This window comes from Mustela putorius, unplaced genomic scaffold, assembly GCF_011764305.1.
Source record: "Mustela putorius furo isolate JIRA1106 unplaced genomic scaffold, ASM1176430v1.1 tig00003942_pilon_pilon_pilon, whole genome shotgun sequence".
In the NCBI taxonomy this organism is placed as follows: domain Eukaryota; kingdom Metazoa; phylum Chordata; class Mammalia; order Carnivora; family Mustelidae; genus Mustela; species Mustela putorius.
The window spans coordinates 2,754,973-2,768,574 of record NW_025422087.1 but is presented as its reverse complement, the minus strand read 5'-3'; the positions used below and the strand labels follow the sequence as shown (position 1 = coordinate 2,768,574).

Sequence of the window (13,602 nt, the reverse complement as noted above, 5' to 3'; positions counted from 1 at the left end):
TTTTCCAGTTTTATTGAGAAATAATTGACACACATAACTATAAGTGTGAGGCATACAGCATGATGGTCTGATTTATACACATTGTGAAATGGTCACCACAGGACGTTCGGCTAACATCCACCTCACGCAGACATGGTAAAAAGAAAGGAAAAAAGAAATGTCTCCTTGTGACGAGCCCTCTTCAGAGCTTCACGCGCACAGCACTGAGCAGGCCAGGCAGGCCTGACCTTGGGGTTGCTCTGCCTGGTCCTCCGAGGGCTTTGGTCATTCTCTGCTTTAAACAAAATAATGTTTTTTTCAAAGTAGAATCTAATTTTATTTTAATTTTTAAAAAAAAATTTATAAACATATAATGTATTTTTATCCCCAGGGGTACAGGTCTGTGAACCGCCAGGTTTACACACTTACAGCACTCACCATAGCACATACCCTCCCCAATGTCCATAACCAATTTTAATTGAAGAACGTTGTTCCTGATTTCCTAGCAAATTTAAGTTCCGACCAAGGCCTATATGGTCCAATCCCTCAGCCATCTTCTGGGTGGCTCCAGGGTGCCATCTGCCTCCTGTGTCTCCAGCAGGCTACCCACACACTCAGGTCTTTCCACACACGTGCCTGTCCTAGCCCTTCGGTGCGTGGCCCTTGTGCCTCATATTGGGAGGCATAGCTGGAGCGCCGCCCTGCCAGCTTTCTCCGGCCCGGCCTGTCCATACTCCACACTTTGGAGAGAATCACCCTCCCTGTGAGGGTGGAGCTCTGCAGGCCTCATTTGCCTTTACGTGGCTTTGACCTAAGCACCCTCAGCGCCGTAAGTCCCGTCAGATGCCACCTTGCAATTCTGAGGGCTGCTCAGGCCCCAGCGCTGCGGCTCCTGCAGTCCGCAGGACTCACTTCTGCACCCGGACTTCTGAGTTTTCTCATGTGCTTACCTACCTCCACTCTTTCTCTGTGTGAAGTCATTCTTTTTAAAGATTTTTTATTATTATTTGAGAGAGAACACAAGGGAGGAGTAGAAACAGACTCCCCACTGAGCCGAGGGCCCAATGTGGGACTTGATCCGAGGACCCTGAGCTCATGACCCAAACCGAGGCAGCCGCTCACCCAGGTGCCCCTCAGTCTGAATTCCGTTCGGCAAATTTCCTAAACCCTAACTTTGGTCATTGTTCTGTTCATTTCCCTGTTTAGGGATCTTGGGGTTGCAGAAAAGCCCCTTCATGATCTGTCCCCCTGCCCAGTCCCCCTTCCTGCCCACCACTCCCCTCGCTTCTTCCCACTGCTTGCCTCATTTAAGAACCCCCATCACACCTGTGCCTACTCAGGCTGACTTGGCTTCAGTGGCATTACCTCTTTTGGGGAGGGAAATCTTTACAAACCTCCCGGGGCTAGCCACTTTTTTTTTTTTCTTTCTTTTAAAAGTTTTTGTTAGGGGCACCTGGGTGCTCAGAGGATTAAGGCCTCTGCCTTTGGCTCAGGTCATGATCCCAGCTTCCTGGGATGCCCCACATTAGGCTCTTTGCTCAGCGGGGAGCCTGCTTCCCTTCCTCTCTCTGCCTGCCTCTCTGCCTACTTGTGATCTCTGTGTGTCAAATAAATAAAATCTTTAAATAAATAAATAAAAGGTTTTGTTAAACTATACTTTTATGGTCATGGATGTGTACTAGGAAGAAGAAAAACTTGCTAGGAAGGTGCTTAATTAGCGCTATCTGTAGCAGTTTTTAAAATTGGACATTTGGGGCACCTGGATGACTCAGTCATTACGTGTCTACCTTTGGCTCAGATCATGATCCCAGTGTCCTGGGATTGAGCCCCTAGTTGGGCTCCTTGCTCAGCGGAGAGTCTGCTTCTCCCTCTCACACTCCCCCCCGCCAGTGTTCCTTCCCTCTCTCACTGTATTTCTCTCTGCCAAATAAATAAATATTTTTAAAAATAAATAAAATAAAGCCGAACATTAAATATCAGATTCTCTACCTTCTGAAGAGCCTGGGCGGGAGAATGTCAGCCTGGTGTCCCTTGTGTGTCTGTCCCAGAACCCCCTCCAGGCTGCCACATTACATCTCATTATGCCTCCTTGGGCTCCTCTTGCTGGGGCCATTTTCTCAGACTTCCCTTGCTTAGGAGGACCTTGACAATGGCGAGCACTGGTCGGGGGTGTTGTAGGATGTCCTCTATTGGAATCTGTCTGCTTTTCCCCCCTCTTAATTAGATATTAATTAGACCGGGGTGATGAATTTGCAGGTCGAGTGCCATTGTCCTCATGTGACAGCGAGGCTGCCTACTGTCAGCACGACCTGTGGCTGTTGGCGTTGACCTTGTCCACCTGGCCTGATAGAGTGTGTGTCACGTTTCTCCACAGTAAACTTGCTTGCTCTTCCCTCTACGCTATCGCCCCGGATAGAAGTCACTGTGCACAGCCTGCATAGGTGTGGGGAATTACACGCTCCATTCATTCTGGAGCCGGTCAGCGAAACGAAGAGTTCTCTGGTGCTGCCTTAGGGAGGCCTTGTGGGTGGAAAGAAGGGAATCCAGAGAATTTAGAGGGTTTGTTCTCTCAAGATACTGTGCCATGTGAGCAGGTTGGAGTCCTCACACTCCAAACTAGCTACAGCCCTTTCTCACGAAAAAGACAATGCGGTCTGCAGATGCTATTCTGTATGTAACTTCCAGACTTGGTTTCCATTCTTCTGTACAGTGAAATAGGCTGGGGCTTTATGATTCCTCAAGTGTTTGAAGCCTGAGCTAAGTCGATGGTTTAAATTTGAAGTTAACAAACCTACATTTCATCTGCTAAGGGCACTCCAGGCTGTTAATCCTGCTTAAAGCACCCACGTGATAGTACACCAAAGTCCCATTAATTCAGACCTAACTAATTGGGAATTTGAAAGCTTAAACGGAGTTGCAGTTACCTTGGCATTGTATATAAGGAAGGAGTATTTTAAATCAACATTTAAAAAGTGAGAGTGGGGTGGGGCGCTTAGGTGGCTCAGTGGGTGGAGCCTCTGCCTTCAGCTCAAGGCAAAATCTCAGGGTCCACATGGGCTCTCTGCTCAGAGGGGAGCCTGCTTTCCCCTCTCTCTCTCTGTCTGCTCCTCTGCCTACTTCTTGTGATCCCGCTCTCTGTCAAAAAAAAAAAAAAAAGAAAAGAAAGAGTAGGGTATTAAAGCTGCATCTGAAGTATACAGTTTCCAAGTTGCCTTAAATACTTTTGGAGCCCTCAGACCCATTCATTCTAATGATCCGTAGTTCTCTCTCCCATGTGGCCATTTAAATTGGAGTCCACCTATTGTCTACTGTGTGCGGGACACCCAAGCTCTGAATCACCTCTTTATAACGCCTGATTTCATCTTTGTAATTGATGCCTTCTTCCATTGGTCCATATCCAGTGATAAAACCCTGCAGCTTAGCCGCCCAGAAACTAGCAAGGAAGTCATGAAGCGAGCTCCTTCTCTGAAATCTCTCTCCCCTGCCTGCTGGAGGAAAGGTTTCAACTCCTCAGGGTCCTTATTAGAAAGCCCTTGCCATTTTACAGTGTAAATCTACTCCCTTGAACTATGCTAGCAATTAATTTCTATGGCAACACAAAAGCTCTTTAGAAGTAAACTTGAACTCGTAGGCGCAGTGCCTACTGGCTGGAAAGTACCCAACGTAAGAGGTGCTGAAATGAAACACAAGGGAGTAAAAGACAAGCTGTGGAAGACTGGCACCTCCCTGCACACAGCAGAAGGCATGCCTCCAGCCAGGAGAAGCGTGGCTGCGTGCAGAGCTCTCAGAGATTTCTGTCGGAACTGTAGTCACTCACTGCACATCATGCTTTGAAGTTGGGCTGTTTTGCAAACTACTTCCAGTCCCTGCCTTGTTCCTCAAAAGTTCTCAGTTTTAAGGATGAATTCAGCAAGGACCCTTCTTGAATTTCCCCAAACTAGCCAGTCGTTGAAGAGAGGTCATGCTGGAAACATCGACCGCTTAGACTCTGACACAGAACGACAGCTTTTAAAAATAAAGGATATCTGAGGAGCCTGGGTGGCTTAGTGGGTTAAAGCCTCTGTCTTCAGCTCAGGTCATGATCCCAGGGTTCTGGGATTGAACCCCATGTCGGGCTTTCTGCTCAGCAGGGAGCATGCTTCCTCCTCTCTCTCTCTGCCTACTTGTGATTTCTGTCAAATAAATAAATAAAAATCTTAAAAAACAAATAAAATCAAATAAATAAAATTTTAAAATAATAAATAAATAAATAGATAGATAGATAAAGGACATCCTTACTGCACCAATATTTTATTAGGAAATCTCGTCTCACCCACAGCTCTGCAAGAATGTCCAAGGTCCCAGGAAGTGTTGAGTCCCATACTCATGCCTGAGACCCTCCCAGGGAAGCGACACCCCAGAGTACTTTTGCAGAGCTGCCCCCTCCCTTCTGTGCCCCTTTCCCTCCTCAATGGTCGAAGCAAGCCTCTGGCTATGGCTTGTCCTCTGGGGACCCCCGGGATCCTGAGATCATGCTGTCACACCTGGGATATTGCCCCATTTCACCGCTTGAACACTTGTAAGCCAGGAATGTCCCCCACAGGGGTAGACCCCTAAGTCTTTCAATCATGCACCTGGTTGTCCATAGAAACTTTGCAGTAGGCTCCTTCAGGCAGGTGCCTCCCCTCAGCTGTTTCCACAGCCAGATCACCCGCACAACTGGTTCCCACCCAGGCCCCTCGGCCTCTGGAGCTGCCGCAGGCACCACAGTGGGAGCTAGAGGTAGCTCTTGAGGTGGTTCAGCATCTTCTTCTGGGGCTGGGGCTGTCGGTCCAAGAAGAGAAAGTATCAACCCCATGATTGACTTTTGCATCGCTCCTAAATCAAGGAAAATTTCCCCACCATTCAATGTTCTCTGAGTCCAGGAAGCAATCCCTAGAGGGTCTCCCCGGATAGCAGGTCATGGGCACAGGGATCTGAGGCTACTCCTTACTCCCGGCCCACCAGATGACAGAGGCCAGCTCTGGGCGGCCTCGGCTGTTCCCTGCACAGGTCTATATCAGCCACCCCCTGTCCTCCTCAGATCAGCATCTCTCTGGTTCTCCTCCCTCTACCCCTCCCCCTGCTTGTGCTCTTTTCCCTCTAATAAAGAAATAAAATTCTAAAACAATACATAAAAGATTGAGTGTCAAAGTGTACCTTGAGGCCTGGCTGGAAACACCCTTCCTGTATGTATTTTCTTGTCATCTTTCCTCTTGTGCTGATGGCATCAGAGGTGCATGTCATCCCAGGGAGGGAGAAGGCCGATGGTGGAGAGACTCTGGGTCCTCAATGACCACATATAGGATTTCAGTCTCTAATCTGAAGAACCACTCAGCACTGTCATGGGGCGAGGGGGGGGTGGACTCTGTGGTGACAGGCTACCAAAATCTGGGGAGTTACTTGGTCATTCAGCATAATGTAATATAGCTCCGTACAGCATGTGGAAATGACCAAGTTCACTTCAATAGTGATCAGCCTAAAACCTTTAAAGAGGATCAAAGGGGCACCTGGCTTCCTCAGGCACTAGGATCCTTGATCTCAGGGTTATAAGTTCGAGGCCCACATCAGGCACAGTTAACTTAAAAAACAAAAGGCTTACACAGGACCAAAATCAGTGAGGCTCAAACAACGGAGCTGGTCTGTGCTGGGACAGATCCTGTCTCCCGTTCATTCAGCCACTGGGCACTGCGCACTCAGATGGTGCCAGGGCTTATCAGCCCAGCGGGTTCTCCTCGTGAGAGCTCAGGGTCTAGAGGAGAAGATGGACAAACGAGAAACCAAAATGTGAACGGGAAAAGCGATTGCTCCACAGCAAAAGAGCAAGGGGCACGACTAAGGCCCGAACTCCACCCGGTGAGGGGTATGACAAGGCTGTGCTGAGATGACACGGAGAATTCCTGCGGGAGGAAAAGAAGGAGACAGCCCTGCACAAATGCGAGTGCATTCCACCTGGCGGAGGGCACCATGGAGCAGAGGACTGGAGGTTAGAAAGGGGGCCAGGGTGGCCAGAGAAGCTGAGGAAGGACCAGAGTGGGAAGGGAGGAGGGCCAGGGCCCGGGAAGTTGGTCAGTATCAGTGCCCTTCTCCCAGGGCTTGTGACCGCACTTCCCCACACTCAGTGGCTGAACCCACAAACGCTGCCTCATGGTCTCAAGGGATCAGGAATCCAGCAGTGCTCTGCTGGGGGCTCCTTCCAGAGTCTCTCCTTACGCTGGGCTGCTGACAACACCAAGGGACAACCTGCTTCACCGAGAACCTGAGTGCACTCAGGGGCATGGGCCAGATACAGACCATCTCAAAGACCTGACTTCTGTCTGCTGTGGGCCCACAGGGCTGGGCCACGTGCCTATGTCTGGGTCATGGTTCAACCTAGGGGCTTGTGCTCCAGTATGAAGATTGGAGAGAGAACATGGATCCGACTCAACATGGGGCTGGGCAGTGAGTTTTGGAACGAAAGCTCAGAAGGGCCTTTGGGTCACGTTGCCACGTTGTATGACATGGAAGTGAATCACCAAGTCCGGACTACAGTCTGGGGAGGGGGTCACAAAAACATGTCTACAGAGGAGTTGGGGAACCAATGGAGCCCCCGAAGGGAGACTGTGAAGATCCTTGCAGGGTCCGGGCCTTGCCCAGAATCAGACTGGTAGGGAGGCTTAGAAGGCATGAACCCAGCTCTTTGAGTGTCCTCAAAGCTGGGGTCCTGCATGCACCTAGCCATTCACTGGGGGCTCTGAAAAAGGTTGTCTAGAAGGAAGGGGATGTCGACCTGGAAATGTTATGGGGCTGAGGGTGATCATTGATATCCTAGATAGGACACATCTCGCCAGGTTCTTGTCTGAGGAGGATACCAGCTCATGGCGACCCACTGCATGGACCCCTACCTGCATCACACCCTTTGGAAAGGAGGGAATGGCCTGCATCCCAGGACAGGCGGTCTCTAGGAGTCAGGGTACATTCTGACCATCAAGGGCCAACTCCAGTCCCTTCTTTAGGGTTTGCATTGAAAATTCAAAGCCTAAGATCGTGGGAAGGTATTACCCAGCCCTTTGTAGGTGGGGCTGTCGTCTTCTGGGACTCCAGAATATGAGCACCGATGAAGACATGTGTGCACTCAGGAGCGAGTGTGCTTGTGCACACAAACACACACACACCCCAGGAGGGACTGTGGGGTGGGATCTGATTAGTAGCAGATTCCAAGAAGTTGATAGGAGGGAGGAAATTGGGAAGTATTTCCTACCTGTGACAGCACTCCTCTAACATCAGAGCTATTATCCAACCTATGCCTGTGGACATCTGATAGAAAGACATGCTGGAATCCTCCATATTTTGCAGAGAAGACCATCCCTGTCAGGCACAATGGCTTATCTAAGGTCCAAACCAGGTAAGCATAGAGACTTGTGTCTGAAACCAGGTGTGTTTGCAAGCTGGGGCACTGGCTGCTCCCAGACCTTCCCTGGGGGCCTGTTCCGAGGGGTGTGTTGGGGTCACTGTGTACAGATGAGATGTGTCCTTGCATGCAGAAGGGGAAAGAGGAGATGGCAGACCGGAGCACTGTTCGTGTAGGGGTCCAACCAGGAGTGGGCCCCGGTAGGGGATCACAGGCAGTGATGTCACTGCCTGGATCACAAAGGCCCACAACTTGTAACCCCTGCAACCAGGACACACACTCTAGTCCGGTGTCAGGGCTATTTGGATAGAAACGTCTGAGACAGAAAGATGTTTTCATCCTGTCTATGTACATCCCGGGGCTCTGGGAACCAGAACCCCCAAGAAAATGGCTTGTTCCCATGCTGCAGAAGTTGGCTGAAACCACCCCCGCGATGCCGCAGGATCTTTCGAGGGAGACGCCATAAGGTACTTACTACTGAGGAGACTAGGCGATGCCCACCCCTCTGAACCGTCCTAGGGAAGCCCCATCCCTTCCTCTGGAGTTTGAGGGGAGGAGGGATATGTGGGGGTTCCCGCCCATGGGCTGGAGGAGGGTGAGCACAGTGGATACCCTGGTGATCCCTTCTTGTTCACACCAATGTCATGGTGGGCTGGGTGCACCGGGGATTCCTGAGGTGCCTCTTAGCTGTGCCAGAGCACATCCAAGGCCCTGAAGCTGGGCCACGTTTCTCTCCTTGGGGGAGGGCTCTGCCACCTGGGCTGTGGTGTGTCTGGAATGGAGCGCCCTGGGTCTGAAGACCAGCAAAGGCCTCCAGACAGGGCTCTAAGGTCTCCTGCCTGGCTGCCGGGCACTGTCTTTACAGAACGCTCCAGAGGACATGGTGCAGGAGATGAATGTTGACATCCCCTGCTCTCATTCCCCAAAAGACAAGAAGCCGCACAGGGCCAACAGAGTCTGGCACTGGCTCAGGGTGAGTGCAGGTGCTGGGGAGACTCGACCCCTGGGAATCCGATGCAGCACCAAGGGCCCCACTTCCTAAAAGCCAGCCTGGCCTCCTAGAGTCCTGTACTCCTGTGAATCTGCATCCCCTCTCTTCCCCAAACTGGCCCTCATGGTCCTGCCCACGCCTTGGACAGAAGTAGAGCCATTGTCCACATACTTATAGGAATATCATTAAAGAGACTTTAGACCAGATCTCATCCCGTTGATCTAGACTCCTTTTGCCCTGTGCTAGGCATTTTCCTAACTCGTGCTCCCAGGTGGCCCAACAGTACTTCCTCAAGTTATACAAATCTTGCAAATGATCATTTGCAAGAGTGAGTTGGGAGACTCTGATCCAAAGGGACATGGGGCCCATGGTACTCTGTCTCTTGCTCTGTGCTTTTGTTTTGATGGAACACATCATTGGGTCCCCGAGGGTCAGGAACAGGGGCCTCACTGCACTGCATGGTAGTCCAGAAGGCCAGTCATTTATCACCAGCATCGAGCCCTTTACAGCGGCAGGACTGGATATAATCCCCTTCTGTGGCCAATGAACAGTGCTGCATCCTACAGCCTCCGTGCCCTCCTATCCTAAGCCCTCTCACCTAAAACGTCTGTGTTCTCATCTCAAGAATGAGATATGTTGGGTGCCGGGGTGGCTCAGTGGTTTCAGCCTCTGCCTGCAGCTCAGGTCATGGTCTCACGATCCTGGGATCAAGGCCCACGTTGGGGTCTCTGCTCAGCGGGGAACCTGCTTCCCCGTCTCTGTCTGGCTGCCTCTCTGCCTACTTGTGACCTCTCTCTGTCAAATAAATAAATAAATAATCTTTAAAAAAATAAAAAGAATGGGCGATGTCATCAGAAATCACAGGATCCATGCCACTCATGCAGGGACGTGCTACCAATACTCCGCTCACAAAAGGACCTGAGATACTAGCAAGTTCAGACATCATTTTTTTTCAATTCTTTGTATGGATACCAAGAACATATTCTCTTTTGCTTTAAGGTTTCTTTCTTTCTTTCTTTCTTTCTTTCTTTCTTTCTTTCTCTCTTTCTTTCTTTGAATTTTATTTCTTTATTTGACAGACAGAGATCACAAGTAGGCAGAGAGGCAGGCTGAGACAGAGAGGGGAAGTAGGCTCCCCACCGAGTAGAGAGCCCGATGCGGGGCTCGATCCCAGAACCCTGAGATCATGACCTAAGCCAAAGGCAGAGGCTTTAACCCATTGAGCCACCCAGACACCCCTTCCTTAAAGGGTTCTTAATTGATTGATTGATGGATGGATTGAGAGGGAGGCAGGGGGAGAGTGGGAGAAGCAGAGGGAGAGACAGAATCCTCAAGCAGACACTGCCCTATGGACACAGCCCTACGAGGAACACAGCCTCAGGACATGGAGAGCATGACCTGAAGCAAAACCAAGAGTCTTAGGCTGAACCCAATGAGACACTGAGTCACCCGATTCTTTTTCGGACTCTGGGCTCTCTTGTCCCACCTCTTGTAGAAGTTCCTGAGATCTGGGGGCTCATTCTGCCCTCCAAGCCCCAACCCTCCTGGTGGCCACAGCACTGACTCATGTCTCCTCTGATTCACCTCAGGGGGAAAATGGCTCAACCAGGAAGAGGAATAAGACCTTGATACTATGGAACACTCGTGCCAGTTCATTGGAGGCCATAATAGATTACCTGGTGACTGCCGTCATAAAAGAAGATCTAAACTATGTTCACATGTTTCTCGAAATACATCGCACCCTTGCTACCACCCAGGAGGTGCTGGGCCTCCTCTTTGCGAGGTGAGCACCCTCCCCTGCCCCTAACTGCTCCGTGGGATTTGGCCAATGCCTGGTTGTGAGACTTGGCAGGACCCCAAGCTTCCCCAAGCTTCCCTTGCTCCTAACTGGGGCAGAGGTATTATAGGTATTCAGTGGGGTCTTGTAGGGAAAGAACACTTGGTAGCCTGCACCAGTGGAGAAGTCTGTTGTTGGGCCTGTGGGCATGCTCTTTGAACATTCCCGTGCCCCTCATGATGAAACCTCTGCCTCATTCCTGACTCTCACTGTGATCTTGAGCTGGGCTCCTTTGCCACTGAAAGGGAGATCTGAGATTCCTTCTGGGGACTGTGTGTGGGTGAATCCAGAGCAGGCAACCCTGAGGGTGAGCAGGGGCCAGGGCAACTCAGATGTCGGTGATGGGCTGGTTGGGGCCCTTTCATTCAGCAAGCATTCAGGAAGCCCCAGTAGGTGGAGGCGATTGTCTCGGAGCTGAATGGGATCCCTGCACAGAACAGAGAGCACCCCAGGGCTGCAGGCTAGTCGAGGGTCAGGCGGTGAGAGCCAACATCCACAGACATCTCATGTGATGCCCCCTGGCCTCCTCTAGATTCGGATGTGTTTACTCCACGTATGACGAGGTCGGCGGACCCCAGGACCAGCGCAACATGTGAGTAAGCTTTGGCTGCTCCAGGAGGGCCTTCCCTCTCCAGCAGGGCAGTAAGGGTACTGTGAGTTCGAGGGGCTACTGGACCTTCACGCACACCTCTGTGATTCCTGCTTTACGGTAAAGGTCTGAGAGCTTCTATTGGAAACTGGGAAGGTGCCCTGGGGAGCTGGGGTAGGTGTGTGAGCAGAGGGGCATGGAGGACAGCTTCAACCCCTGAGTGGGTCATGCTCCATCCCTGCCCCCTCCCAGCCCTCTCTCTGCCCCAATTCTGGGACCCAGAACGCAGGATTTAGGAAGCATCGCACAGCAGTCTGTTGGCACCTGCACTCGGTGCTCAGAGGGGGCTCAGGGAGAGTGGTGACCCAGTAGAGCCCAGGGAGCAGCAGGCATCCCACACCCTGTGGGAGGTGAGTGTCAGTGGAAACAGACCCACTCTCATGGCACCTAGTGACTGGGCAGAGGAGGTAACGGTGGAGGTATGGGGAGGGTCCTGGGAAGGCTTGACTAGAGACAGAGTCCCTTTGTACCCTCCTCGGTTGGATCTTCACGGAGCAGAGGCGAGTGCAGTGAGGGTAATTAAGAGGCCAGACACCACCCCTCCCTGGACACATGCAGTTGAATTCAAATGGCTCATGGGCAAGGAGACAGACTGAGGAGTGTGTCCAGCTCCCCTAAAAAGTCCAGAAATGCTCCCCCCATTGACCAAGGACTCCCACTCCCAGAGGCTTTTGGCCAGCCTGCCGTGTGGGAGCAGGCCTGTCTCAGGCGGGACTGCCAGGTCGCAGGTGGACAAGGAGTCCGACTGGTCTCGGACAGGAGCTGGAAGCCCAGGGGCCCAGGTTCCCACAGGGGTTCCCTGGGATATTGGTTTGGATGCATACCCTGTCCTCTGACTTCTCTGCCTCTATGTCTGTCCCCAGGGCCGTCTATGCCATCCTGGATATGTGGGTGGAAAGGTATCCAGGGGATTTTGTGCAGCCTCCAGAGTATCCCAACTTGCATGCTCTACTGGCCTACCTGCAGGTCAATGCGCCGGGCTCGGACCTGCTGCGCCGTGTCCAGCTTCTGCTGCCAGAAAGGCAGCGCGCTGAGACCACAGAACCAGAGGCTGGGGGTGAGGAGGACTGGGGTTAACTGATGTGGGCCTGAGGAGGAGGCAGGGTGGGCCACCCTGAGGAAGCCTCCATAGATTGTAGTTGGGCCGAGAGGAGTGAGTTATCTCAGATCCCTGTCCCCATGGGCTTCTGTTGGGGACACCTTCCAGGGGCTGGGTCTTGAACACAGGCCACGCTGAGTGGTAGGGAAAGGGAAAGGCGAGAGGGAAGTCAACCAAGCTGATGATGCTTTCTCTTCTTGGAGCTACATCCCCGGCCCCGGAGCCAGATCAGGATGTGTCTCGGGAAGTTGTTCCAGCAGCCACTCTGGCACCCGCTGCACCTCTGGGGCCTGAGCTGGTCCCCGCCATCCCTGCTGCGGCTGCTCACTATGGGATAGGAAGACCAGTGACCCCCCCTGACCCGTTGGGGCCAGGGCAGATGGTCGTCAGGGCCCTCGTTCACTTCTCTGCCACGGAAGAGCCACCAGGCCTTTTGACTTTCCTGGATGACCAGCAGGGTCCTGCCCCCGAGCTGCCGCCCCCTGCCTCCGTGGAGCAAGCAGGCTCGGTCCCCGAGCTGCCGCCACCTGCCTCCGTGGAGCGAGCAGGCTCGGCCCCCGAGCTGCCGCCCCCTGCCTCCGTGGAGCAAGCAGGCCTGGCCCCCGAGCTGCCGCCCCCTGCCTCCGTGGAGCAAGCAGGCCTGGCCCCCGAGCTGCCGCCCCCTGCCTCCGTGGACCGAGCAGGCCTGGCCCCCGAGCTGCCGCCCCCTGCCTCCGTGGAGCGAGCAGGCTCGGCCCCCGAGCTGCCGCCCCCTGCCTCCGTGGAGCGTGGAGCGAGCAGAGCTCGGCCCCCCTCCGTGGAGCGAGCAGGCTCGCCACCGAGCCCGCCCCCTGCCTCCGTGGAGCGAGCAGGCTCGGCCCCCACCGAGCCTGCCGCCCCGAGCTGCCTCCCCCTGTGGAGCGAGCATGCTTCGCTCCCGAGGAGCACCTCGTGCTTGCTACAACCAGAAAACGTGTCTTTCCCATCCCCCTTATTGCTTTTTTTGTATTTCTTCTCTTTTGTGTGTATGTATATAATTACATACTAGATTTAATTAAAGACAGTAGAACTTGAGTTTACATAACATTTTACTTGCATTCTTTGCAGTGGGATATGGAGGTTTCATTAGGTCCATTCAGGGTGTTGCACAACCATGTCATTCTATGACGTTTCTGTCACAGAGACACCCGCGCTCCTCATCGCTCACTGCTCTGTCCCTCGCCCAGTCCCTGCAACCGCTGCTCTGCTCTCTGTCTCGGCCACTTCACCTCCACTTGGATTTTCCTCTGCCTGGAATCCTACAGTATGGCCTTCTGTGTGTGTCTGCAGAACATAAGAGTGATTCCCCTCTTTTCAAACTTTGTTATACAAATAACATTTTATTACATAGGAATGTTCCTGAAAGAACAGAGATCACGGGAAGCCCCCAAATGAACTATTTTCATCCTGAGCTAGGTTTCCCATTTAGAAGCATGCCTTGAAAAGCAGAAACCATGAGAGAAATGTCTGGGTCCATGAGACACCTTTACATGCTTTCATTTTTCTGGATAGTCTACGTTTCAACTATTCTAATGGGCATGTTATCAAGTATTAAAATTATATCTAAATTTTCTCCTCTTGCTAACAAGTTACGTCATAAAAGAGTTCCTTAGGCTTTATC

At 52.2% G+C, this 13,602-nt stretch overlaps 1 protein-coding gene across 1 annotated transcript; it reads left to right on the top strand.

Annotated features, from left to right (window-relative positions):
• The first annotated feature begins 7,564 nt into the window (after positions 1-7,564).
• On the top strand, positions 7,565-11,949 carry LOC123389046 (ral guanine nucleotide dissociation stimulator-like). The gene is made up of 5 exons (XM_045069706.1): positions 7,565-7,854; positions 8,253-8,360; positions 9,968-10,161; positions 10,748-10,807; positions 11,728-11,949. Exons 1-5 carry the CDS (start codon positions 7,717-7,719, stop codon positions 11,939-11,941), a joined length of 714 nt encoding a protein of 237 aa, XP_044925641.1. The 5' UTR covers positions 7,565-7,716; the 3' UTR covers positions 11,942-11,949.
• The last annotated feature ends 1,653 nt before the right edge of the window (positions 11,950-13,602 follow it).

What these genes read in the sequence shown, in the direction of transcription:
- LOC123389046 (XM_045069706.1), top strand. Translation starts at nt 7,717, where the DNA reads ATGTTTTCATCCTGTCTATGTACATCCCGGGGCTCTGGGAACCAGAAC. An exon ending in GAGTCTGGCACTGGCTCAGG is followed by an intron (nt 8,361 to 9,967) that starts GTGAGTGCAGGT and finishes GATTCACCTCAG; the next exon opens with GGGGAAAATGGCTCAACCAG. An exon ending in CTGGGCCTCCTCTTTGCGAG is followed by an intron (nt 10,162 to 10,747) that starts GTGAGCACCCTC and finishes GGCCTCCTCTAG; the next exon opens with ATTCGGATGTGTTTACTCCA.